General features: G+C 41.9%; 3 protein-coding genes across 4 annotated transcripts; 2 read left to right on the top strand and 1 right to left on the bottom strand.

Annotated features, from left to right (window-relative positions):
• Positions 1 to 225: 225 nt before the first annotated feature.
• On the bottom strand, positions 226 to 10,074 carry LOC113159262 (3-hydroxy-3-methylglutaryl-coenzyme A reductase-like). Of its 2 annotated transcripts, none has more exons than XM_026355869.1 (20): positions 10,008 to 10,074; positions 5,638 to 5,841; positions 5,420 to 5,531; positions 5,231 to 5,318; positions 4,984 to 5,068; positions 4,736 to 4,841; positions 4,520 to 4,626; positions 4,284 to 4,403; positions 4,016 to 4,149; positions 3,633 to 3,913; positions 3,384 to 3,538; positions 3,098 to 3,292; positions 2,771 to 2,929; positions 2,519 to 2,676; positions 2,303 to 2,408; positions 2,044 to 2,214; positions 1,796 to 1,936; positions 1,516 to 1,674; positions 1,123 to 1,277; positions 226 to 1,034 (listed from the first exon to the last, which is right to left on the bottom strand). In XM_026355869.1, exons 2-20 carry the CDS (start codon positions 5,797 to 5,799, stop codon positions 980 to 982), a joined length of 2,649 nt encoding a protein of 882 aa, XP_026211654.1. In that variant the 5' UTR covers positions 5,800 to 5,841; positions 10,008 to 10,074; the 3' UTR covers positions 226 to 979. The 2 variants fall into 2 exon arrangements, with proteins under 2 accessions (XP_026211654.1, XP_026211653.1); XM_026355868.1 differs by lacking the exon at positions 10,008 to 10,074 and adding an exon at positions 6,289 to 6,439.
• A 79-nt stretch (positions 10,075 to 10,153) lies between these two features.
• Positions 10,154 to 13,086, top strand: LOC113159611 (beta-1,3-galactosyl-O-glycosyl-glycoprotein beta-1,6-N-acetylglucosaminyltransferase 4-like). Its single transcript, XM_026356390.1, has 3 exons — positions 10,154 to 10,409; positions 10,515 to 10,569; positions 10,693 to 13,086. The coding sequence occupies exons 1-3, from the start codon at positions 10,394 to 10,396 to the stop codon at positions 11,921 to 11,923; spliced, it is 1,302 nt and encodes a 433-aa protein (XP_026212175.1). The 5' UTR covers positions 10,154 to 10,393; the 3' UTR covers positions 11,924 to 13,086.
• A 5,582-nt stretch (positions 13,087 to 18,668) lies between these two features.
• On the top strand, positions 18,669 to 21,352 carry LOC113159610 (beta-1,3-galactosyl-O-glycosyl-glycoprotein beta-1,6-N-acetylglucosaminyltransferase 4-like). The gene is made up of 3 exons (XM_026356389.1): positions 18,669 to 18,942; positions 19,060 to 19,132; positions 19,237 to 21,352. The coding sequence occupies exon 3, from the start codon at positions 19,249 to 19,251 to the stop codon at positions 20,572 to 20,574; it is 1,326 nt and encodes a 441-aa protein (XP_026212174.1). The 5' UTR covers positions 18,669 to 18,942; positions 19,060 to 19,132; positions 19,237 to 19,248; the 3' UTR covers positions 20,575 to 21,352.
• Positions 21,353 to 23,900: the final 2,548 nt, after the last annotated feature.

Here is a 23,900-nt window from a genome sequence, read left to right as displayed (position 1 = left end):
ACAACTTTTTTACATTAATAGCTTAAAATTTAATATTCTAACTAGCGTGTGCCAACTTCCCTATTACAGTGCATAAGGACACTTCTGAGCTTCGCTGCTTTCTGGAATAAACCTGCAGCTCTCCAGTCTGTGATGCCTTATTACATAAACGCTCCATTAGCTTAGCACTCGTAACCATAAGAATTTCTAAATTAAAGAATATGGCTTTGATTTTTCCAGTTTTCCTCATTGGTGTAATCACAAAAAGAACAACCTGCCTCCAACAGTTATAGCGTCAGCTGCTTTTTCTATTTAGAAAGTCCAACAGCCACAGTCATTCAGTGTACAATAGCACCTCAATTCACCCAGAGTTGTGCAAGTGATGCGCTCCAACACTGATTCAGTACAGCATACATTCAGGCAGGAAGTTGGCATTTTAAACGTTAACAAATGTCACATTATAGTAGCGGCGCTGTCTCAAGCTTTTGGCAAGTGCAAAGATCAGTTCCTCTGAAGAAAACAGCTGAAATCTGAAGAGCTCGCTTCATGCATTTAATTTACCGGTAGTCCTGTTTCTCTGCATCAGGTACAAACGTTTAGCTTTACAGCTCTTCAGATGCATGTGGTCTTTAAAGACTCTGTGCAGCATAGTGGATCTTGCTAATTCATACACCATGACGATGCACGGTGTCTATTTTCCAAACACTGCTTCAACATGAAGATGCAGACATACTGTATGGCACAAAGAAGAAACCACAATGCAACATCCCAAAAAGGCCGTTTGCAATCAGTTGTGCAACACACACAAAGCAAGCACACATTGGGTGTGGTCTTCAGCACATGTTGGCTCTGGTTATTAGTCTGTTAAGTCTTTAATGTCACATTTTCCACAACATTCCCTTCAGAACCACGTCATTAGGAGACTCAGGTTTCACAGTGACGTTTTCTGCTAGAGCACTCGTTCACTGGCTCAATCTGAAGACGGACCTTCAACGCTCTGTCACGCAGCTGTCTCTGATTCTGAAGAAGCAGCTACTGAAAGGTTTGTTGTAGATCTAAGTGCAAGAAACGGAACAACGTCAGGACTCGCTTAGGAAATAGTTGCATTTACTGCCAAAACAGAAAAGGAGTGAAATACACCACCTGTTGTGTGTCATGTGGCTCTTGACTAGGTGTCCAGCAGCTAGAGCAGCCATCAGAGAGAGCTCCCCTGCCAGAACGGTGGCACAGACTATGCGGGCAAGCTGTCGGGCATTCTCCCCCGGATGAGTCTGACTGGTACCCTGAACGCCGAGCATCTAGAGAAAGTAGAAGCAGCTGCTTATTGTGAGGGTTTTAAAATAGAAACACATCAGAAAACTGGATAATCCCATAAAACTTCTGGACAATAATTCAGAAAGATTAATTCTGATCCCTTTCCTGTGCCATGCTACAGTCTATCCTTCCACATGATGAGAGATCAATCAGTGATACAATGTCATCTGACGGGATGAAACTTGAAACATAAGCACTAAACTAAAATGAGGATGATGTTACCTGTAGACAGGCCTGCTGTGGTGGCAGGTTGGTGCCTCCTCCGACAGTTCCCAGCTCTATGGAGGGCATAGTGCAGCTGATGTACAGGTCCTCCCCTTGGGGACCAGCAGGTTCCATCTGAGTGATGCAGTTGGAGCTCCCTACTGTCTGAGCTGGATCCTAAAACACAATTCCACAATAATAATAGTCCTCAAGGCTCATCTGTGACTTTGACTCCAAATTTACTTGACAGCAAATGAAACCGTTCTCTAAAAAACTGATTAGGTAAATCACCCCTTACCTGTCCACAGGCAATGTAGATGGCTGCTACAATGTTAGCAGCATGAGCGTTAAATCCCCCGACACTGCCAGCCATCGCCGAGCCCACGAAGTTCTTGTTGATGTTCAGCTCCACCAGAGCAGTTGTAGTGCTCTTCAACACCTGCAGATACATTGACAGGTTGTTTATGTGAGGAGAACTCCAATGAGAGCTGTAATTGTATCAGCTGAAGAAAATGCAAAGCTTCCAGGAGCTTTAGCTGTCTTTACCTCCTTTACCACATTAGCTGGGATGGTGGCTTCACACACTGCAGACTTTCCCCGGCCCAGAATCCAGTTTATAGCAGCAGACTTCTTGTCAGTGCAGTAGTTCCCACTGAGTGATAGGACCTCCATGTCAGGATGCTGCTGCTGGAGCCTGTGCAGAGCTTGCTCAGTCCCCTGCAGAAAGCAGCACACATATCGTTTTAACTGTGTAAAGTGTTTCTCAGAGATATTTTTACACTTTCTACGAAAGATCTGTTCTCACCTTTGAGAGCATGTTCATGCCCATGGCATCTCCTGTCTGAGACTGGAAGCGAATGTACAGGTTTCTTCCTGCTAAACCTACCAACAGTTTCTCCAAACGAGCAAACCTAGAAAATACAAATATTTGTCTATAATCTCAACACCCTGAAAACATTTCATATACATGACCAAAAATGTGGATTCTGGGTTTATTCAATGAACTTCACATTTCACGGACCTGCTGGTCTGGTCAAAGGCGTCTTTGATCAGCCTGAATCCGTCCGAGGTCTCGAGCCAGACTTTAACCTCTGCTGCCCGACATGCTGACGGCAGCCTCACCACAGGACCCCTGGTCATGCTGTCAGCTAGGATCCTGCTCCGGCAGCCACCACTCAGCTGAACGGGAACAATGACAGTCAGCGCGCGCACACACACACACACACACACAAACACACAACCAGCCACTTCCACACAGATATTCCGTACTTACAGAAAGTGCCCTGCATCCTCTGTTTGTGCTGGCTACCAGGCAGCCCTCTGTGGTCGCCAGTGGAATGTAAAACTGCTTCTCATCCAACAGAAGGGGACCAGCCACTCCTACTGGCAACGGCATGTAGCCAATGACATTCTCACAACAAGTACCCATCACCTGTAGAGAAAGAACATAAATACACTCTGAATAAAATCCAAGCAGCTACTGCAACATGAACATTTTAGTAGTTGCACAGTGAACAACATTTCTTCATCAATGGTCAAAGCTATAAAAAATAAAATGGGACACCACATTTTACAAATACTGTATGCATGTTGTCTGTACCTTAGAATAGTCATAGTCCTTATAAGGCAGACATCCCAAGGCAGAGGGAACAGGCAGTTTGGGTGATAAGATTTCCCTCCTAATGGCTACGCCTCTCTCTGGAGTCTCCAGGACAGTTTCTAGCTTATAGTTCAGGATGTTACGTGAGGTTACAAGGTTCATCACCTCTGCATCACTGAGGAAACGAGCACCTCTCTGAAATGAATAAACCAGTGATGTAATAAACCTTAAGAGAAAACACTAAACCTATCATATATTGTGCTTTTCATCTGATTTAGTAACCTACCTGAGGGTCAGAGAGGATGGCCATACATTCATCCAGGGTTCTGTGCTCTGAATTAGAACTACAATGAGGTACACAGGTTGTCTGAGCAACAGATTCCACAGAACATGAAACACAGGGGCTGGTCTCCAATGAGGATGCTGGAGGCTGCATCGCTTCTGTTATAGAGTAATCAGGTAAGAGACTCAACTTAATCACAAAGCAGCAACAGAGCTTTAGATTTATTTAATCAGGGTCGATTATAAGTCTTACCTTTATTTCTAAATGTCCTGTCAGCCTCAGGGGAGAGTTCAGAGACAGATGGGGAGGTAGGGTTGTTTACTGAGATACCATTCATGATCTTCTGGGGTTTCGGGGCTACAGGGTCCCCCCTGCAGTACTCCCCTGAAACCTTGGGTTTCTGGGTCGGAGAGGAGCTAATAATGGGACTCTTAAGGGAGAAGGAGGATTCGGTCTCTGTTTGCTCAAAGAAGACGTACTTTACAGCCAGGAGCAGGGCTAGACTGAGGGTTATCACTTGTTCCAGGCCCATACTGGGAGGAGATGATGAGAGACAAAGTCAAACATGTGGGTTATTCCACTGGTATCAGTGACATGCAGATATATTTATGCAAAGAATGCTGTTCTGCTTTTACCTGGTCAGCCTCATAGGCCACATCGTACCACCAAAGTCCAGTTTCTTTGCTATGGGCCCCTCCACCGAGCGATTCTGATTTGGATGCTCAGCTGCTAGTCGAGTGTGGGCATGAACCAAGGCCAGGCCTAGAGACTGCAAGAAAGCATCAAGCATCCTCGTAAGTCTGAACACTGCCTTCCTTAGCACAGGACCAGCTTTTACAGCTAATGCTTTTTGTACTCTGTATGATGTTTTAATATCTCACTAACATAGATGAAGTTTCTCACCATGATGATTTTAACCCTTTGGGTCACAGGATTTGGCTTGTTGTCCTCTTCTTCAGCCAGCACCCGGGCAAAGTGGCTCAGCTGCCAGATAGGACGGCCTTCACGACTTTCTCTGGACAGCTATGCATATAAACATGCATGAGTGCACAGAGAAATTCATTGTCACATGCAAGAAAGCACATCCACATCCAGTAGACTAGTGTTCTCCTAAATTACTTAATACTCATGTTTCTTACCTCCAGGACCAGGGAGACACATGCAGGGAAGAAAGTCATGAAGACAAAGTAATTGGCCAGGACAGACATGCAGCCAAAACAACACATTATCTCTAGTTGAGGCACACCTGGAAAAGACAGATTTAATTTAATTCTCCGTTCACTTTACCATCACTGTGACTACGTAGAACTAAACTGTGACTGTTTTCAATGTGAGGGAACATTAGCATTTCTTACCTGACATGGTGCCAATTCCAATCACCAGACACTCAACCAGAGCATCCAGGGTGAATGTGGGGCCCAGGATGGCCATGCCCTGGGAGATATTCTCCCTCACCTCTTCCTACACAAAAGACACAGGACCATAGAAAAACTGTCACAACTCAGTGATACCTCGGCTACATTTTACATATGAACAAACTGATTTTAGTTCAGTTACTGGTCCCATTTAGTGTGTGTGTGTGTGTGTGTGTGTATGATAATACCTGCGAGTTTGAGCTGAGGGCAAATTTGGCCAATGCACAGGCTTTGGAGAGGTCAATAAGCAGGAGAAAGAAAGGCAGGGCTTCACTGCAGAGAAGAGAACAAACTTTTCCATAAGGCTCAACTTCCATTGGAACAATTTAGTGATTATTCATAATTGATCTATAAAAAATGCAGAGCTTCTGACCTATATGAATTATTCAAAGAACTGACTACACACCAACATGTCTGGGAGTATGAAACACTTACTTGAGGCCTGTCAGTTCTTTCCCAAAGAAGTGGATGACTACTGTACTGAAAACGAAGCTGGAAAAAACAGTAAATAACCCTGCAATACCTGTAGAAGAAAAAAATAATAAACAAGTTTAAATATACATAAATATGAAGCAGTGTAACAACAGTACGTACAACAATTCCACAGATTCTCATCATACTCACCCAGTATATATTTGGATCCCAGTTGTCTGAGATTCTTGAACTGGAAATAGATGTAAACGATGGCCATGCAGCGTGTGACTGTTAGAATGATTGTGTCGCTGCTGTGGATCTTCTGCAATTAAACAAACACAGGGATGTAGTACTATGAGCATCTAAACACCACCTGAGTAATACTTTTCCCTTGCTTATTATTTAGTAGGATGACCTCCCACACCCACCTCCTCGACTTTGGGACACTCATTCCAGCTGCACATCTGGCTGCCGGCTGTCAGACTGTTCATGGACACCAGGCAGACGGTGAGAGCGAGGGTGCCCACTATTACCTCCCACGGGTGGGAGGCCACCAGCAGTCCATGGAGCCTGAACAGACGTGCCAACATGGTCTCAGGATGCCTTCCTGGTACCTAGAGTCGAAGTCTCACCTGTGTCAGAGAATGACGCAATTTTTGTCGCATGATTTGCAATACGTGAGGCAAATGCAAGCCAGTTGTCAGGTATATGTAGCTGCCGTGGGTTAGCTGATCCGTTATGTTTAGCTTGTTTTTGGTGACCGGCTGTCGTGAAATATACACTCGTGGTTCTAATTTTGCGGCCAGTATTCTCTTTAACGTTAAGTTAAGTAAAATTTCTGTGTTTTATAAGATGGGTGATACTTCATAGCTTAATGGCGACAGCTACCGTTGTTGCTGATTATTAGCATTAGCTAACGTGCATTTAACCCTGGAGTCAGACGCTATCATTAGCATTAGCTGCATTAGCTACCACACCCAGACTAACTTACACAGTGCGTCACCAAGGTCAAACGGTCTCCCGGCGTTACAGACATTTCACAGCTTCTGTCTATTTACAAAATGTAAAAAATAACGTACTTTGTGAGTAAGTTTCTCCGTGGTCAGAGTGGCATGTCCATAGAAGGCTGCTTCTAGATATCACTAAGCTAGCTCCTTCATCCTGACGTAAAGAAACCAACATGGCGTTACGGAAGCCCTGACGTAAGAAACGTAACGTAACGGACGTCGGCGGGGCGTGGCCACGGTACCAATACCTATTTCAGGGTTAAATATAATTATGTTTAAGGTTTTAGAAACATTTTTAGGCTTTATTAGACACATTTTAGCATGTTTCTGTGGGGGTTCTGTGTGTGTTGAGTGTCAGCTGTACTATTTCCTCATTATAAATCGTTCCAGAAGGCGCCTGTTGGACTGCAGCTGCTGCAGCTCCTCTGTGCGTGATGCAGCTCGTTTGTTTCTGCTGCAGCTCGTTTGTTTCTGCTGCAGCTCCTCTGTGCGTGATGCAGCTCGTTTGTTTCTGCTGCAGCTCGTTTGTTTCTGCTGCAGCTCCTCTGTGCGTCATGCAGCTCGTTTGTTTCTGCTGCAGCTCCTCTGTGCGTGATGCAGCTCGTTTGTTTCTGCTGCAGCTCGTTTGTTTCTGCTCCTGTCAGACTTCAGCTTCTAGTGACTGGGATAACTGCAGCCTGATTGCAGAGCTTATGAGCCAACTGTCATCTTGGTGTCGCTGTTACCCAACTATATCTCACCTTCCTAATCACGTTTCATTATTTTTATTTCTACATTTACTCATCTATTGTGTCTTCTTGTATTGCATATTCTGATGTTTAATTTAATTTTACTTTAATTTACTGATGCACCGGAATTTCAAACAATAAAGTCTTACCTCACCTTACCTGGCGATTTTTTTTAGGTTTACAAAAGTACACTCAGTTCAACATATACATTTTGTCACTACTATGACAAGTCCTGTATTATTATGTGATCCTGTCTCGTAGGAGGTTGCTGTGTCAAAATATTAATATTTGATTTTTTTTAAATATTCTTATTCACATGATCAGCTGTTCTGTTTAAAGAAAGATGCTGTATCCAATGGAAACTTAAAGAGAATAATCTAGAGCATGTTTTTTCCCATCCATCCCACCCAACAGGTTAACCTGGTTATGACAGGTGACTACCTTATCTTTGCACTTACCAGCAGATAAAGTGGTACTGTATATACCTGAGTATATTTAACCTAGTACAATATTTAAGTACATCTTTTAGATGCAGTACTGGAGTATTTTTACTTGGAGTATTACCACTTTTACACCTGAATTCAGAGGGAAATATGTATGTACCATAACTTTAGGTACAGGTTACTTTTTGCAGACGTATGATAATAATACATAATATAACCAACAACATGTACTTCCTTAACTGAGATAAGCACATTCAAGCCAGCACATACCAAAGATTTTAGGGTACTGTAAGTTGTCACTAAGTTATTTTTACAATATTCAACAGTAGTCTCATTTTCTTACTACCACAATTGTCATGTTGCTGCTAGCAGAATTTTTCATATTTCATAATTATGCAAACCATGACTGTTTAATTTCACTGTGCAACGTCAGTAAACTTCTGCATTTTGTCCAGGTCATGGAACATTCATGAAGCCTTTCTTGGTTTAGCTTAATCAATTTAAAACCCTGCCCAACTGAACTGGCACCAAGTGCGGTCTCTTAACAGTATCACACAAAATACCATTTGTGGTACCCATTATTCAGAGAAGGAAAACGCCCGAGTGACATATATGAACTGTTTCGTAAAGGAGGGCGTTATTCAGTCCCAAAAGTATTTCTTTTCCTCTGATACAGGCTCAACAGCCTGCACCAATTACAAAACTGCATGTTTCAGCTCTTTCCACACATGTTTAAAATGATTTAGATGAGGACTCAGAAGGCCACTTCAGAACAGTCCAATGATTTGTTCTTAGCCATTCTTGGGTGTTTTTAACTGTTCTTTGGGTTATTGTGGCGTCACAGTTTCAACCTCTATCTTAGACCAAATCCGTCAAATTCTCTTCTCTGAAGTTCTTCATAAAAATAGACAAAGATATGACTAGAAGATATGCCGAGACACATCTGGATAATGTTCTGGAAACAGCTGAATTTGGGCACCCTTTAAATACACTACATGTAGCCTGTACCCCTCCCACAGCAGAGTTTAAGCAGTAGGTTTGATCTTCGTTGAGTTATGACCACATTCACACAAGTGCCACAATCCCCTGCTCTTTCTACAAAAACGAACACACAGACTGATCCCTGCTTTACCTGCACGCCACACATTTCAGTGAATACTTCTGAGGACATATTCATGTGAATTAAAGCCCACTCCCCAACAATCATAATTTAATGACATTAAATCATTAATGATTATTCTGTTGGAGGACCATGACGCAGGTTTAAGACACCCTGTGCTAGATGCATCTTTTCTTTATATCTGTGAACCTAGAGCAGATGTGACTTGTCGAAAACGTCCAGTCTTGTCTCATCTGTCCAAAGGACGTTCTCCCAGAAGCTTTGTGGTTTGTTAATATGCATTCTCCCGTTTTGTTATGATTTGCTACAGGGGAGTCCTCTAGTCGTCCATTTTGACTCAAACAGTGACTGATGGTGTGATCTGACTCCGATGTACCTCGACCTTTGATTTCCCTTCTAATTTGGAAGTTGTTCTGGGCTCTTTGATTATCATACGTATTATCTCTCTATGTCATCGATTTTCCTCTTGTGGCCTCATTCAGGAAGGTTGGCTACAGTCCTGTGGACCTTTAACTTCTGAATATTATGTGTAACTGTGTTCACAGGAACATCGAGCTGCTTGGAGATGCCTTTACCTTTAACATCTTTTTTCTAATCCCCTGCAACAACTCTCTCTTTAGTGTTCTGTGGTCCATGTTGAGTGTGGTACACACCATGATATTGATTTGATATGTGCACCTTTTTTTAATCAAGTTAATTTGAAATTAAATTAAATTGAAAAACAACATTTTGCCACAAATCTAAATGGAATCAACCATAATGACAAAATCTGAAACATCGCATTCACGTGTCCTTAGATTGACATGCTTAAGTTATTAAGCCTTCTGGTTTAAGTTTATGCAAGCTGCTCATACCTGGATTTGACAACAGTGATGGTTTTGGCAGGTGCGGTGCGTGGTTTATGCCAACACAATATTTAGACTAGTGGTCAAATATATTTATAATTTAATTGTGTGACACAAGACAAGAAAATATTCTTCCTGTCAAAGTCAGTTAAATGCTGTCATACAACCATGCTGGTTGACAGGCTATGCGATCCGTCTACCAACTCTACCATAAAGGCCTGATTAAATGTTACTGAGGTGACTGATCTTCTTCTAGATTTTCCTAATATTCCAGAGGCCTGCGGCGAGACCACTGGGTTTCACTCCACTGAACCATCACCAAAGTTTTTCTGACAATTTTACAAAGCACAAAATATTTTTTAGCCTACATGTGATTTAATGACATTCTTTAGTACTACTGTACTCAACATAACATCCCAACTATACAAGACAAAAAGCCTTAAAGGTTCTAGATAGACATTAAAGGTCTGGGGCAACTGCAGTGAATTACTGTATAGGTTATACACCAAATCTAGCATTCAGTTAGAAATAGAAGATAAATAAAAGAAGATTCACTAGAAAAAACAACATTTAAACACATGATGTAAATAAAAGCAGCCACAACTTCCTTCACCTGTTTGCTATGCATAACTATTAAAATAATGAATGAAGTTACCACATCTATGCACGTTCCGCACTTTCCCTGTCCGAGAAACATTCTGCATTAGTTTGATCACAGTGAAACTGAGTCTGGAAGCAGCTCTGTTCAAGACCAAGGTGTGTGAGCGCAGACGCTGTGATGTTGAAGGAGACGCTTCTGCGCTCTGGCACGGTGCCATGTGCATAATAATAGTCGCAATGACAAGGGATGTTACCTTGTGAAAGTGAACATTGAACAATACAAAGCGCTACTGTACGGCACCCAGCCCTGGCATTCTGGCCCTAGCAACTGCCTTTGTAACTTTAATTACGACCTGGACACCGACACAACTTTAAGTTGTTGCTGTTAGATGTGGAACTAGTTGTGCGTAATAGTTGAATGGGAGGAAGGATATTCTTATAATGTCGTCTGACAACGGTAAGTTGATCATATCTTTAGAAGACATAAGTCAATTATTGTTTAATTGTCTGTACAGTATTTATCTGGATGCATCCTCGTTTCTAAAACCACTACAACCTTTAGAGTCCGACCTGATCAACCCTTTGGGAAGTGTTCGGCGCATGTGTGCGGACAAAACGTGTGTATTGAATATTATTTGAATATTAATCATGTATTAGTCAAATCTGAATATTTAGTTTTAATAGATTTTACAGTTGGTTTTGTTTTTTCCTTTGTCTCATTCTGTTTCTTCTCATCACAGAATGACTTATAAATGTTCAACACTGAGACTGAGAAGAAAGTTCTTTAGCGTCTTCCTGTCGATGCTCACCTTCAGTTTCCTGCTGCTTATCTGTCTCATGTTCAGCTACATCACTGAACCTTTAGCACCTGTTCATGATATTCACCCAGTGCACAAGTACAATATAAACTGTTCAGCCATTTATGACCTGGACCCAGTGGAGGCAGGTAAAGCTCTTCTCATCAGACAGAAACAGGTTGTGGAGGACGACGATGAAAATCTGATCAACCTCACCTCAAACTGTCCAGTATTCCTCCAGGCCAGAGGTTATAATGATGTTTGTGCCTCAGAGGAGGAGAAGAACTTTCCTCTTGCTTACTCCCTGGTTGTGCATAAATATGCATGGATGGTGGAGAGACTCCTCAAAGCGACGTACTCACCCAGCAACATCTACTGCATCCACTATGATCAGAAGTCTTCAGCTCAGTTCATCTCAGCCATGGAGGGTTTGGCGCGCTGTTTGCCCAACGTCTTCATCGTTTCCCAGCAGGAGTATGTCATTTATGCTGGCTTTACTCGATTGAAAGCTGATTTGAACTGTCTGTCTGACCTTTTGCAGTCAGACGTGAAGTGGAAGTATGTCATCAACCTCTGTGGCCAAGATTTTCCCCTCAGGCCCAACATTGAGCTGGTGTCAGAACTCAAGAAGCTGAATGGCTCTAACATGCTGGAGACAAGCCGACCCAGTAGGATTAAGAGTTTAAGGTTCTCCAGGAAAAAACCACCACCACATGGTATTGAGATGTTCTGTGGCAGTGCCTACTTTGTCCTGTCACGGGACTTTATTGAGTACATGAACTCCTCCGTTGTTGTGAAAGACTTTTTGGAATGGACAAAAGACACCTACTCCCCAGATGAACACTTCTGGGCCACAATAGCACGACTGCCCGGGGCACCTGGCGAGGTGCCGAGATCTCACCCCGATATCACTGACCTGATGAGTAAGGCCAGGCTGGTGAAGTGGTCATACCTGGAGGGCAGATTATATCCATATTGCACAGGAAAACATGTCCGCAGTGTTTGTGTTTATGGTGTAGGTGATATACGTTGGTTGCTCAACTATGGCCACTGGTTTGCTAACAAGTTCGACACCAAAGTGGACCCCATTGCTGTTCAGTGCCTTGAGGAGAAACTGGAGGAAAGAAAAATTATTTTCCAATCAGTATCATCCCTAGACTGCCGTAACGGTTAAGTTAAGTTAAGTTAAGTTTTTACTATAGAGGTGCCACCAATGCCAAAGCTTTGCTTGTTCGGGCTTCTAGTGAGAGAATTGGCTTTTTATTTTGGATTTAGAAGTGTTGGTCAGACAAACCGAAACATTTGATGTTATTATCTTTGTTTCTAATAATTAATGAATTCAGAAAACCTTTAGGTCAGTGGAGGAGAGAGGAGCTTCATTTGTAGTGAACTTTCATTGAAACTGATAGTCATCAGCAATTAGAAGGAAAACATTTGTTGTACTTTTGGGTAAATGCAACTTTAATAACCTAAGTAACTGGGTGACATATCACTGTTTCTGTGAACCTTAAGTGTGGGTATATTTATTTTTTATTGTTTCCTCTTTTGGTGTTGACACATTTGGTGAAAACCTACTTAACCTCAAGAAATCTGTTTGTGATTCTGTTTTTCAATTTCAATTATTTTAACAAAGTAATTATAGAAGCAAGCTCTGTAAAGATCCATAACTTTTCAATCTACAGAGGTGTTAAAATTACACTAATCTGCATTGTATGACAAATATGACGTGCAATACATGAGTTTATTTGCTCATGTGCCTCAGAGAATAAGGCAGCACTCTTAACTAATGCGTCTCACGCTGGTTTCTCTTGACATGCAGAGTTGTGCAGCATACAGCATTCATGTCTGTGAGTGCGGTTGAAGCATCTGGTGTAAAAAAAAACAAGGGACTCCCATACCTTGTGTGATAAAGCTTCTTCGTGCTTAGGAGGTATACGAGGTAACTGACAGTTGACAGACCAGATTCCTCTTTTCAGCTGCTGCAGTTGCACAACACCGTGACTGATCTCTGAAACTCAAGCACTGCACACCATGTCGTGTTTTATTGTATAACGAACGTGTACAGTACCTCTATGCAATCATACAATGTCATTGTTCACATACTTCACATGCTACCAACACACACTGAAAGCACGTCTGTCAGCAGCTAGTGCTGAAAGAAGTATTCAGATTCTTTTACTCAAGTAAAAGCAGAAAATTGAGAAATATATACATGTGTATGTATAAATTATTTACACTGACATACTACATTTATGGGCCCTTACACTAATCTTTAAGTGAGCACATTTCTGGCACGGTGTTGTGGAAAATTATTTATATAAATTATAATTATACATATATTTATTAAATACATTTATTGAACTGTGTGAAGTGTTGGATTGTAATTCATTAACATCGTAATTTTATTACTATACATCATAATGATCTCAAAGCTGTCAAGTCATAGGAAATAATGAATCATAATAGTATAATAGAACAGAGAAACTCAAATTATGACGTGTTGTTCTTAATGTGACAAGACATTCAGAGAGGAAGGGTGGCAGGTTTTTCCAAGAGCATGTTTTTTTCCTACCCTCTGCTGAACAGGTTCGTCTGGCTAGAAAGTTATCTTTGTTCTATGATAAAATAAAATCAACAGCATATTTCTTTGACTGAGGCACCAGAGTTCATTCAGGTGAAGCCGAAACGTAAGAAACTTAACAGTTGCATTTAAGAACGGTCGGCACTATTACTACATTATATATGCACAATATGCACCAATATTCACAGGAAGCATCTCCATCTAGAGGTGTAGCATTATTCCAGCTGTTCACAACAGGAGGGGCAGTAAAGCCAATGACATTTAGATCCCTTTCAACAACTTAGCGCTCTGTGCAAAGGTTATTTTTAATTTTTGGAAAACATTTTGTAACAGTTCTCAGATATTATTGTACAGATCCTGACTCCAGTCAACACTTTCAGTGTTGTGACTATTGTGTCACCTCATCAGGTGGAATTTCCATATTGTTTGCATCGCTGCAGACAGTCAATAAGATAAGCTACTTTCTGCTCTTGGAACATTTAAATCTGCAGCTCAGTTTAATCAAATTGAAGCATATTAAATTACTCGGTTATTATCATAATGAGCTGGCTGTAAGGGCAGACTTCCACATCAGTGTCATGCAACCAAATTTGTACACAGAAATATACTTTCACATAGCTTGTTCAGGATTGAACAAGAAGTCCTGAACAAGGAGCAAGCTGTTTGTGTTGGACGAGACGAGACTGAACTGGTCTGGTGCTTTTCAGGACTAGACATTTATGAGCGGTTCATTTGTTTTATCATCTTCACTGACTCCAGTTCTTTTGATAACCTTATTATTATAGAAGTAATAATAACTGTAACATATTGGTCATGTTATCCATTAATGATGTTTATTTATTTAAACTGAGTTTTCTATTGGGAAGTTAAGGTTTTCTAAATAACAACAACATAATGTAAAAAAAAAGGATTTTATTGTGTATCCGTGTGTGTGGTTGAGTATCGCCTAAAATAGAAAAACATAGTGTAGCCTTTGTAGCCTTTGATGTAGGCTCATATGTTTTGGAAAATAGGTGTGGACACTGTGGCCTAGACTTTTATACAAAGAAACTTGTTTGTACAGTTTACTGGATTTCACAAACGTACAGATACCCAATTGAGACGTGCATGTGGGGCAATGTCCCAATCCATTACTGAAGGAGTTAAAGGTGTATGGTGTATTTATGGGGTTTGGAATAAGGAACTTACTAAAATTAATTGCAGTTGAGGGACGTCCATGGAAACGTTGGTTGGTATTTCAGTAATCAGAGTCATTGTAATAATATGAATACAATGTGAGCTTGTTTTCAGCCCACAGGGAAAAAGTAACATGACACATCTTTTTATTAGAAACAGTTCATCTTACACTTTAGCAGCTACATATAATCAGGAAGGACTGACACATCTTAGAGTGGATTTATATAAACATACATACTGAAAGCAAGTAGCAGCAATACAAAGGTGTAAATGTGCAAAAATAGCAGCAAATATACTTAAAATTGGGGCTTTTAAAGGCCATGCTCACATCATCAATCACCCCCTGGAAACTCAGGCAGGAGGTGTGCAGTGAGATTCATTTTCACCTTGTGCAGCTGGTACTCACTTTTCCCATTAGCTCTGCAACATCAGAGAAGCTCCTCGGCTTTGAGGAGAATCCAACACTGGCTCAGAAGATCAGTGGCCCAGGACAGATTCTCGAACGCTGCTCTGCTGCACACTGAGAATGATCTGACAGAAAAAGCTGTGAGAGTGGACACCTATGACACACGGTGAGAGGAGGCAGGATTGTTCTGCATCAGGTAGTCGCTGGATTGAACGGGAACCTGCGTCTTTCGAAGTGTTAATGATAACTTGTTCAGTTTGTTACAGCATCATATGCTGTTACAAGTCTGTGCACCGAGCCCCCTTCTGAACTCCCTCTTTATGCACGACTGCGTTCCTGTTCCATGTTTGTGGATCATACGACATAATCAAGTTCGCAGATGACAGTGGTGGTAGGTCTGATCTCAGAGTGGGGTACTGCTGTACAGTTCTTCAGTTAACCCAGTTCCCACTATGCAATGGGCACCAACAATAACAGTCTGAGTTAAAGGCCCCAAATCGTTATTTGTCTCGCTGGTAATACTTTGTTACTGATCTTCATCCATTAGTACTTTGATGAAATAGCTGCTGAATGTTTGAGGTCTGGGATAAGCAACAAAGGTTGTTGTCCACAGAACAAAAACCAGGGTTGGGCACACTCTCTTTTTAATGTAGTTGAGCCTACATCAACGGCTATTATCAGCAAAAACGGAAACCTTTCATTTCAATAAGTACTCTAACCGTTGCTGTAGCACTTGTTTGCATTTCTTGTCTTTAGATCAGTCTAGAACCAGACTGGAGTCCACCTCTGGCCTGTTGAACCGATTGGACATAGTTTAGAAAGGCACACACACACACACACACACACACACACACCTTCACTCACATGGCATGTCAGGACCAAAAACACGAGATGAATTGAAGGTAGGGAATTCTCAGTAGAACGTTTAAGGTGAGATCCAATTTGTCAAACAGCATTTAAAGGACTCAGAAGACAGAGACTCTGTAGTCTGAGGACACAAAGTTCAACTCCAAGCACCATTCCCACAGTGAAGCATGGCGGTGGCGGCTACCTGCTATAGGGCTCTTCTCAACTGCAGAGACAGGGAGACTGATCAGACGTGAGGGGAGGATGAATTCAGCTAAATACAGACGAGTCCTTGAGGAAAACTTGCTCCAGAGTGCAGGCAACCTGAGACCAGGGTGATGGTTAATCTTTCAGTATGGCAGTGATCCAGAACATACAGCCAAGAGACGGCTGGAGTGGTTTCAAGACAAGTCTCTGCTTGTCCTCCAGTGGCCCAGTGAGAGCTCAGCCTTAAACCCCAATGAACATGTGTGGAGAGAAGCATGAGACTTAACCAGGACCCCGGTTTCTTTGCCTCCTTCAGTCTGTGATTGAGCTCATTCGTGCACAATTTATGCCCCCTTGTGGCATCTTTTGGCGTGTGCACTAAATGTATGTACTCAGTGTTTGAGCCTTAAAATGAGTTCCTAATCTTTTTACTTTTTAACTAACTGATCCGAGACATCTCCACTCATCCCTCCTTCAGCCAATATGAAAGACCTCAGATTTATCAGGCCAAACCTTCTTTTAGACTTCATTAAACCATAAATCCACACAGCTCATCGCTGGATTGGTTCCAAAACCCATTATGTAAATAGAATCACAACTGAATTCCTACTTTGTGGTTTGTCTTTAAATCATATCTTGCCATATCTGCTCCTACGGTTTTGTAGCACCAGCACGAAGGGTGCGTTTATTTTACGTCCAGGGTGGCACAGGTGGGTGGTGAAAGGATATTTGCTCTGTTAACATGACACAATGGTGCTGGATTAGGGAGGTGGTGATCCAAAAGCAAACGCTGTTACATATTAAACAAAGAGTAGTGTTTAATGTGTCGATAGTCTGGGGATAAATGTGTCCAAAGATCCGGAAGGGACATGTCTGCTGTACAAAAAAAGTGCACACGTCCTCAGCCATATGCAAATATTCGCCCTTGACTGAGGTTGAGTACTTGTTCCTCCTCCGTTGATCAACCCTCCTGGCTGGATGGGTTTTACTTGCTTCATATTTGTGGTGTGTGAGCTGCAGCCTGTGGATCCAGCACACTGGACTCATTCATTCCCAGAGTTTGTCTTGCAGGCAGCGCTTCTTCCCAGGCCTGCAGGGGCTGTTCCTGAAAGTGAGCTGAAGGTCATCAGCAGAGTCAGAGACTGAGTCATTGACTGTGAATAAAAATATTTCTAGAAGCAGGGACACTACATCTCTTAATCCTAATTCATCATTACATGCACTGGAGCTGTCTTCTTAGTCACACTGAGGAGTTTTACTAGAAAATGAAAGTTAAAACTTAACTCGAAGTTATTCTGAGTATTAGTGATGAGATATTAAGAATTAACCGCTGAATTTAAATATTTTAAATGTTTACAATTTAATACTCACTTTTAAAGTAGACGCTTTTCAACTCTAAAATTAAAATGATTATTTCACAATCAAACATCTGTAAAAGTGTGTGTGCTTTAGTCTTAACAGCACTTATCACACCTATGAAGAAGTCTTTATTAGTGTATTATTGAAATTAGCAAGTACACTCTCCGTTTATTTTGTGAAGTACACGTCATATACATATAAAAGTAACAGGAAAGTCTTAGTATAAACTATTCAATCTTTACATTCCCTTCAGCAGTTTCACTTTAGAAGCAAATAACTATTAATGTTATGCATGAATAATTTGACATTAGGTAGTTCACAGGTGTCTGAAAGTGAAAGTACAGTTTCTGGTAGGATAGATTATTCAGCTCTACAGAGCTGTAGCTGTAGTAGAGAAGAAATATAAACTAAGTAGATTCAACGAAGAAGAAGGTAAAAGTATATTCCAATCAAGCTAAGGTTACACCTGTACAGGTGTGTAAAGCCACACACTACACCTCTGCTGCATGTATGACTGGACACTAACATGTTAATGACAGTTAAAGTAACAGAAACGAGACCGTGCACTGGAGGTTTTGCTGCACCTGCAGGAACCAGGTGTGACTGCACCCACCTGGTCGCATGGAGCACTGATATCTACCTGTGACCTGCTCACAGGCGCCTCCCAGCCCCGATAAGCCCGTCGCTCGATATCTGCTCCCTGTGCGTTAGAAACATTTTACTGCTTTAGGACGTGCAGATACAAATTGAAGGAGTTTATTTACTGAGCCGAAGTCCACACAGACCGTGGACACTCAGGGTGCAAACTAAGCGAGCTGCACCTTTAACGAGCTCGATCACAGCCACTCTAATTCTTCATTTCAGGTTAATATTAAACTAAATGTTCCGTGGTTGGAGGACTGAGGAACAGGAGCAGCCTGAGCTGAGCTGTGTCCCCACAGCTTGATGTGTTACTGGGTCACAATAAGTGCTGAAAAACACGGGGTTGGTGCATTCAAACCCGTTTTGTGGCACCGACCTAAATGCGAACAGGTTTTCTGTTTAAAAGCTACAAGAGTTTAGTTTCCTTTTGTCCCACCCAGAGATAAGACCAGGTTTAGGTACTGGGATCACAAACAATGCCCGTATTGAAAAGCCCCTGGGTGACAGTTTCCGTGAACTCCTCATCCTTTGGAGTTCAGATGACTCCAGCCACGGGGTTTTCATTCAGCCTCTTTAGTGAGCTGCAGGTAAAAGTAGGACATCCGTGTGCAGACAGACAGGACGCACAGTCTTCTTCACAGCCTTCTTTATTCGTGCTCTTTGTTTCCTTTTCAAAAGGTCACATTTCATTTTGATCCTAGAATAAACCCGCTTTGCAGCGTTTATCTGTCACAGGACATGTACGCCTCCATGAACCCGCCCTCTTTCCGGGTTGTTTCTGAGCTGTAGTTTCCCAGCTTCCCTACAGACCTACAGACTCTCAACACATCGGACCGCTACTAGTTCATACACTTCACACTGTGGGAAACCATGTGGTTAAATAAAAGCCGCACAGGAAGTGATGGAGAGACGTTATTTCCACATCTGGAATCAGACTTGAGATAATTCTCTACTCTAATGATGTCTTCTGTCTTCGGTAAGTTGCTCATGTCTCCAGGAGAAGACCGATTACTGTGGTATTGTCTTAGCAGCTAGAGACAAACATTTCCTACAAACTGCACCTGAACGTGTCTTTTGCTTCTGAAACTTTCAGAGTCCGACTGGATCAAACGGTTCTTAAGGCGTCCGGCGCCTGGAAACTCAGGCGCATACTCACATAAATCCAGGTGAGTGCGTATTTAACACCAATGAATTGCACGTTTGCTTCCTCCGTTTGGCTGGTTTTTGTTTCAGCTTCCTCTTTTTAAATGACTTTTCTTCCTCATCCCAGAATGAACAGAAAATGCTCATACGTCTAAGAAGAAAGCAGTGCGTCCCCTGCTTCCTGTCGGTGCTGACCTTGTGTACCCTGCTGCTGGTCACCAAGTTAATCTACATCTCTCAAACTTTACCTTCTTCAGCACTTTCACACGGCGTTCAGACGGTTTACAAGTACAATATAAACTGTTCAGCCATTTATGACCTGGACCCAGTGGAGGCAGGTAAAGCTCTTCACATCAGACAGAAACAGGTTGTGGAGGACGACGATGACAATCTGATCAACCTCACCTCAAACTGTCCAGTATTCCTCCAGTCCAGAGGTTATAATGATGTTTGTGTCTCAGAGGAGGAGAAGAACTTTCCTCTTGCTTACTCCCTGGTTGTGCATAAATATGCATGGATGGTGGAGAGACTCCTCAAAGCGACGTACTCACCCAGCAACATCTACTGCATCCACTATGATCAGAAGTCTTCAGCTCAGTTCATCTCAGCCATGGAGGGTTTGGCGCGCTGTTTGCCCAACGTCTTCATCGCCTCCAAGCGGGAGTTTGTCATTTATGCAAGCATCAGTCGATTGAAAGCTGATTTGAACTGTCTGTCTGACCTTTTGCAGTCAGACGTGAAGTGGAAGTATGTCATCAACCTCTGTGGCCAAGATTTTCCCCTCAGGTCCAACATTGAGCTGGTGTCAGAACTCAAGAAGCTGAATGGCTCTAACATGCTGGAGACAAGCCGACCCAGTAAGCTTAAGAAGGAGAGGTTTGCTTTTCACCACGAGCTAAAAGATGCCAGCTTTGAATATCAAAAACTTCCCGTGAGAACGAAGGAGAAAAAGTCCCCACCCCCTCATGGCATTGAGATGTTCATCGGTAATGCCTATTTTGTCCTGTCGCGGGACTTTGTGGTTTACATGAACTCCTCAGCTGTAGTGAAGGATTTTCTAGCTTGGTCAGAGGACACCTACTCCCCAGATGAACACTTCTGGGCCACCGTTGTCCGACTGCCCGGTGTACCTGGGGAGGTGCCCAGATCTCAGCCTGACATCACTGACCTGATGAGTAAGGCCAGGCTGGTGAAGTGGTCGTACCTGGAGGAGAACCTGTACCCACAGTGCACAGGAACACACGTCCGCAGTGTTTGTATTTATGGTGCAGCAGAACTGCGTTGGTTACTCAACTATGGCCACTGGTTTGCTAATAAGTTTGACACCAAAGTGGACCCCATTCTCATTCAGTGCCTTGAGGAGAAGCTGGAGGAAAAACAGCAGTTGTTTCAGTCAGTGGCATCTCCAACCTGCCATAAAAAAAGACGTGACGCCACCAAGCAGAGCAGCTCATCATCACTCTAAGACTGCTCCTGTTTGTTATTAACCAATAATGTCACTGCAGGTGAGAGAGTAGGGACTCAAGTGCTCTGGGAGGGGGGGTTTGTTATTGGCTGCTACTTGGCTTCATTGCTACACCTCCTAGTCAACACCAAAGTGTCTATCAAGTACTATTTCTGCATTAATGTTAATTTGTGCCTTGACCAGTTGATTGTTGGTGATAGAGATAGATTCTTTCCTGTATCTCACTCAGAAGTGTCATTACAGTAATTGGGATAAATTAATATCCATTTTATATTTGGTGCACTTAGAAATATACACATACATCATTTAAACTCATCAGCAACATGTCTTTTCAAAAACAAAGCATAGTGTGCAAGATAATCCAGATACCTCAGTGTGAACAGTTTGTGTTGGAGCTGGTTTCTATAGAAAAGTGAGTCCTGAGCAATAAGAAAAATGTTTTCTTACCTGTAGAAGCAAGTGAGAAAAATGTTTGTTTTGTATTTTAGGTAGATGACACTTTAATGAAGGGTAATTAGTATGTAAAAGGTGCTTATGTTGGGGCTAACATGCCCTAGCATGGCTGTCCATTTTAAAGTGCTATGAAGATTTTAATTTACATGTGGTTTTGGGGTTTTCTGAATATGATAAATACTGTTGAATTGACTGTATTTTTTAATCAAACAGTGTAAAATGAAGATTGCACCATTATCCGTTTGTTTGTGTGGTTGTTTATTCCCTACAATTGGAAAAATGTTGCTTAGCCTTCAATAAATGATGATGTATATGTTTTGGAAAATGGGTGTGGACACTCTGTGGCCTTGACTTTCATACACAGAAACATGTTTGTACAGTTTATTGGATTTCACAAATGTACAGACTAACTTGATAAGTGTGTGTGAGACACATTCACAACCATTAGAAACAGCCTCATAAAACATTACTGATGGCTCCGATGATTGGTGTGTTCATGTGGTTTGGAACGAACAACATGCTAAGAGTCAGCGAGTGGTTGGAGCATGTGGTGCAGAAGGAAATGTTTGGTTGCTCTACATCCCAGTGCGCCCTCATGTCTGTGTTTTCTTCTGAACCCACCCTTTTAGTTAGGCTGTCATAATTAGTCCTGCCGGAGTCCCTGCTGCACTACACTAAATATACATTCACCTCAAACTTTATCTGACTGTGAATACAACTAACTGCAATCTCTCCTCATCTCTCTCTTTCCCTCTCCCTCTCTCTTTTCCCTCTTCCTGTCTCTCTGTCGAGCTACACGTCATTCCACCCTTTGCCCTCTGGACCTGTCTGACTCGTCCTGATGCCCAACTTCTGGCTGGAGATCTCGTCGCCTGGATCCACCGTTTGCCCTTTGGGATGCGTTTGGAGACTGGATTGGTCACAAGCTACTATGATGTCGGTCCCGGCCTCGGCGGACGTCGGAAGCTGTTTCTTGGAGGTCTCGACTCAACGCTCGATAGTCAAGGAATGGAACTAGTCTGCCTGCAAGAACTAACTGGACTCCATATTAACTTAAAATACTTTAACTGTTATACTGGACTGCTGCCTACACAGCATGTAATCACCCATATGAGGATGGGTTCCCTGTTGAGTCTGGTTCCTCTCAAGGTTTCTTCCTGTTGCCTTCTCAGGGAGTTTTTCCTTGCCACTGTCGCCCTGGGCTTGCTCATCAGGGACAATCACATTATTATGACTCATACACATACACTGTTCATGTACTGTTCTTTGGTTGTGTAAAGCTGCTTTGTGACAATGTCAATTGTAAAAAGCGCTCTACAAATAAAATTGAATTGAATTGAATTGAATTGAAATGAAGGGACTCAAAGATTAATAACGCCTCATTATGACGCAAACATCTTCTCTTTGGTGATTCAGTTTATGATTATCATAATACGAACACAAGTAAAGGTAACAGTTCAAATTACACCTCTGGGTACTTCAGAATACATTTCCTCACACATGTCCACGAATTTTATAATAATATCCTCAACACTCTCCAAAGAGAATGTGTTTAAATAAAACTTTACATTTCTGATATCTGAAGAAAGTCCCTCAAGATTTGTTTTAAAGGAAGGCATGGAAGAAGGAAAGATTAAGGTAATCTTAGGAAAGAGGTTCAAGACAAAGACAAATCAAATCAGATAATGTTACTATAGGCCGGCTCTGCTGTTAGAGCTAAGACATGCTAATTCTCAAAGGCTTCAATAAGAGGAACCGTGTCTTAAGTTATGAGCAGACTGTGAATGTGTGACGATCATACCAAACATCATGTACAATTTAATTATTTTATTCAATAAATTATGCACAAACTTGATGCTGGACATAAAAACAATTCTCATCCTGAACTTTAATAATATTTAATGGATTTGCTACTGATCATATTCTGTAATAATAATAAGTATGCACAGTGGTTTATAAGTACAGCTGTCATATTGACTGAACGTAAAGGAATAAAAATGTTTTCTATTTTAGTGGAGTAAAGGTGTTAGGTATAAACACTATACAGTAGAACATGACTAAAAGGTTTAACCTGCAGATAAATTCATCAAAACTACATTTTCAGGTATATTGGACGAAGCTTGTTTGTGTCCCCTGATCCACTCTGTTCCATAAATTGATAAAAACCAGTCCAAACTTTAAGTATCAGCTTACACACTGAGGTATTTGTTAACACCTTCAGTATCACGTTCAGCGTGACATTTAACTTTGGAGGAGCTTTGTCTTCTATGAGCTGTTTATTTTAAGCAGGACACTACTCCAGTGGCGTCAAGGTGCATTACTAGGATCCTGTAAATTATTTATTTTAGGGGACAGGCATGAGAATGAGACACCTGTGCATCAGCGGAGTCAGGTGTTTGTTATTACACAACTCAATCAACAGCTTATAGGTGTGAAAATCATGTATAGAAGTTAAAACTATCCAACTTTGGTGCCATCCAGTGGGCATATGATTGGATTTGACGTCGACCATGAATATTTGACCCCCAGTGTGCGCTCTGAACAGAACTAAATGCTAAATATCTCAACACATTTTATATGACTCACTCATGTCGTCTACAGTAATTCATTAAACGCCACATGGTTGACAGCGTTTGGTGGTTTCAGGGCAGTATAGCAGCATGAGCAAACAGGATTTCAATAGTTACAGTCAATAGGGACAGGATGGTTGATTGTTCATGAACAATAGCTAGAAGCTGGTTAAGATAGGGAACATTAGAGGTCTGTGCTTAGACGTCACATGTGTTTACATGCACCGATCTGACATTTAACATTAAACATTAAACACAGAATCAAATGACAGACTGTCAGTCTAACCTAAAGAGATCAAAGCA

The sequence above is a fragment of the Anabas testudineus genome, chromosome 12 (genome assembly GCF_900324465.2).
Source record: "Anabas testudineus chromosome 12, fAnaTes1.2, whole genome shotgun sequence".
Lineage (NCBI taxonomy): Eukaryota > Metazoa > Chordata > Actinopteri > Anabantiformes > Anabantidae > Anabas > Anabas testudineus.
The sequence above is the reverse complement of the archived record's forward strand: the minus strand, read 5'-3'. Positions and strand labels throughout refer to the sequence as shown.

Bases quoted from the DNA above. Each gene is read 5' to 3' on its own strand.
- LOC113159611 (XM_026356390.1), top strand. The intron at 10,570-10,692 runs GTGTGTATTGAA...TTCTCATCACAG, and splicing joins CGCATGTGTGCGGACAAAAC to AATGACTTATAAATGTTCAA.
- LOC113159610 (XM_026356389.1), top strand. From the start codon at position 19,249: ATGCTCATACGTCTAAGAAGAAAGCAGTGCGTCCCCTGCTTCCTGTCG.
- LOC113159262 (XM_026355869.1), bottom strand. From the start codon at position 5,799: ATGTTGGCACGTCTGTTCAGGCTCCATGGACTGCTGGTGGCCTCCCAC. The intron at 2,930-3,097 runs GTACAGACAACA...CTTTCTCTACAG, and splicing joins AGGACTATGACTATTCTAAG to GTGATGGGTACTTGTTGTGA. The intron at 1,035-1,122 runs GTGGTGTATTTC...TCTTGCACTTAG, and splicing joins AGCCACATGACACACAACAG to ATCTACAACAAACCTTTCAG.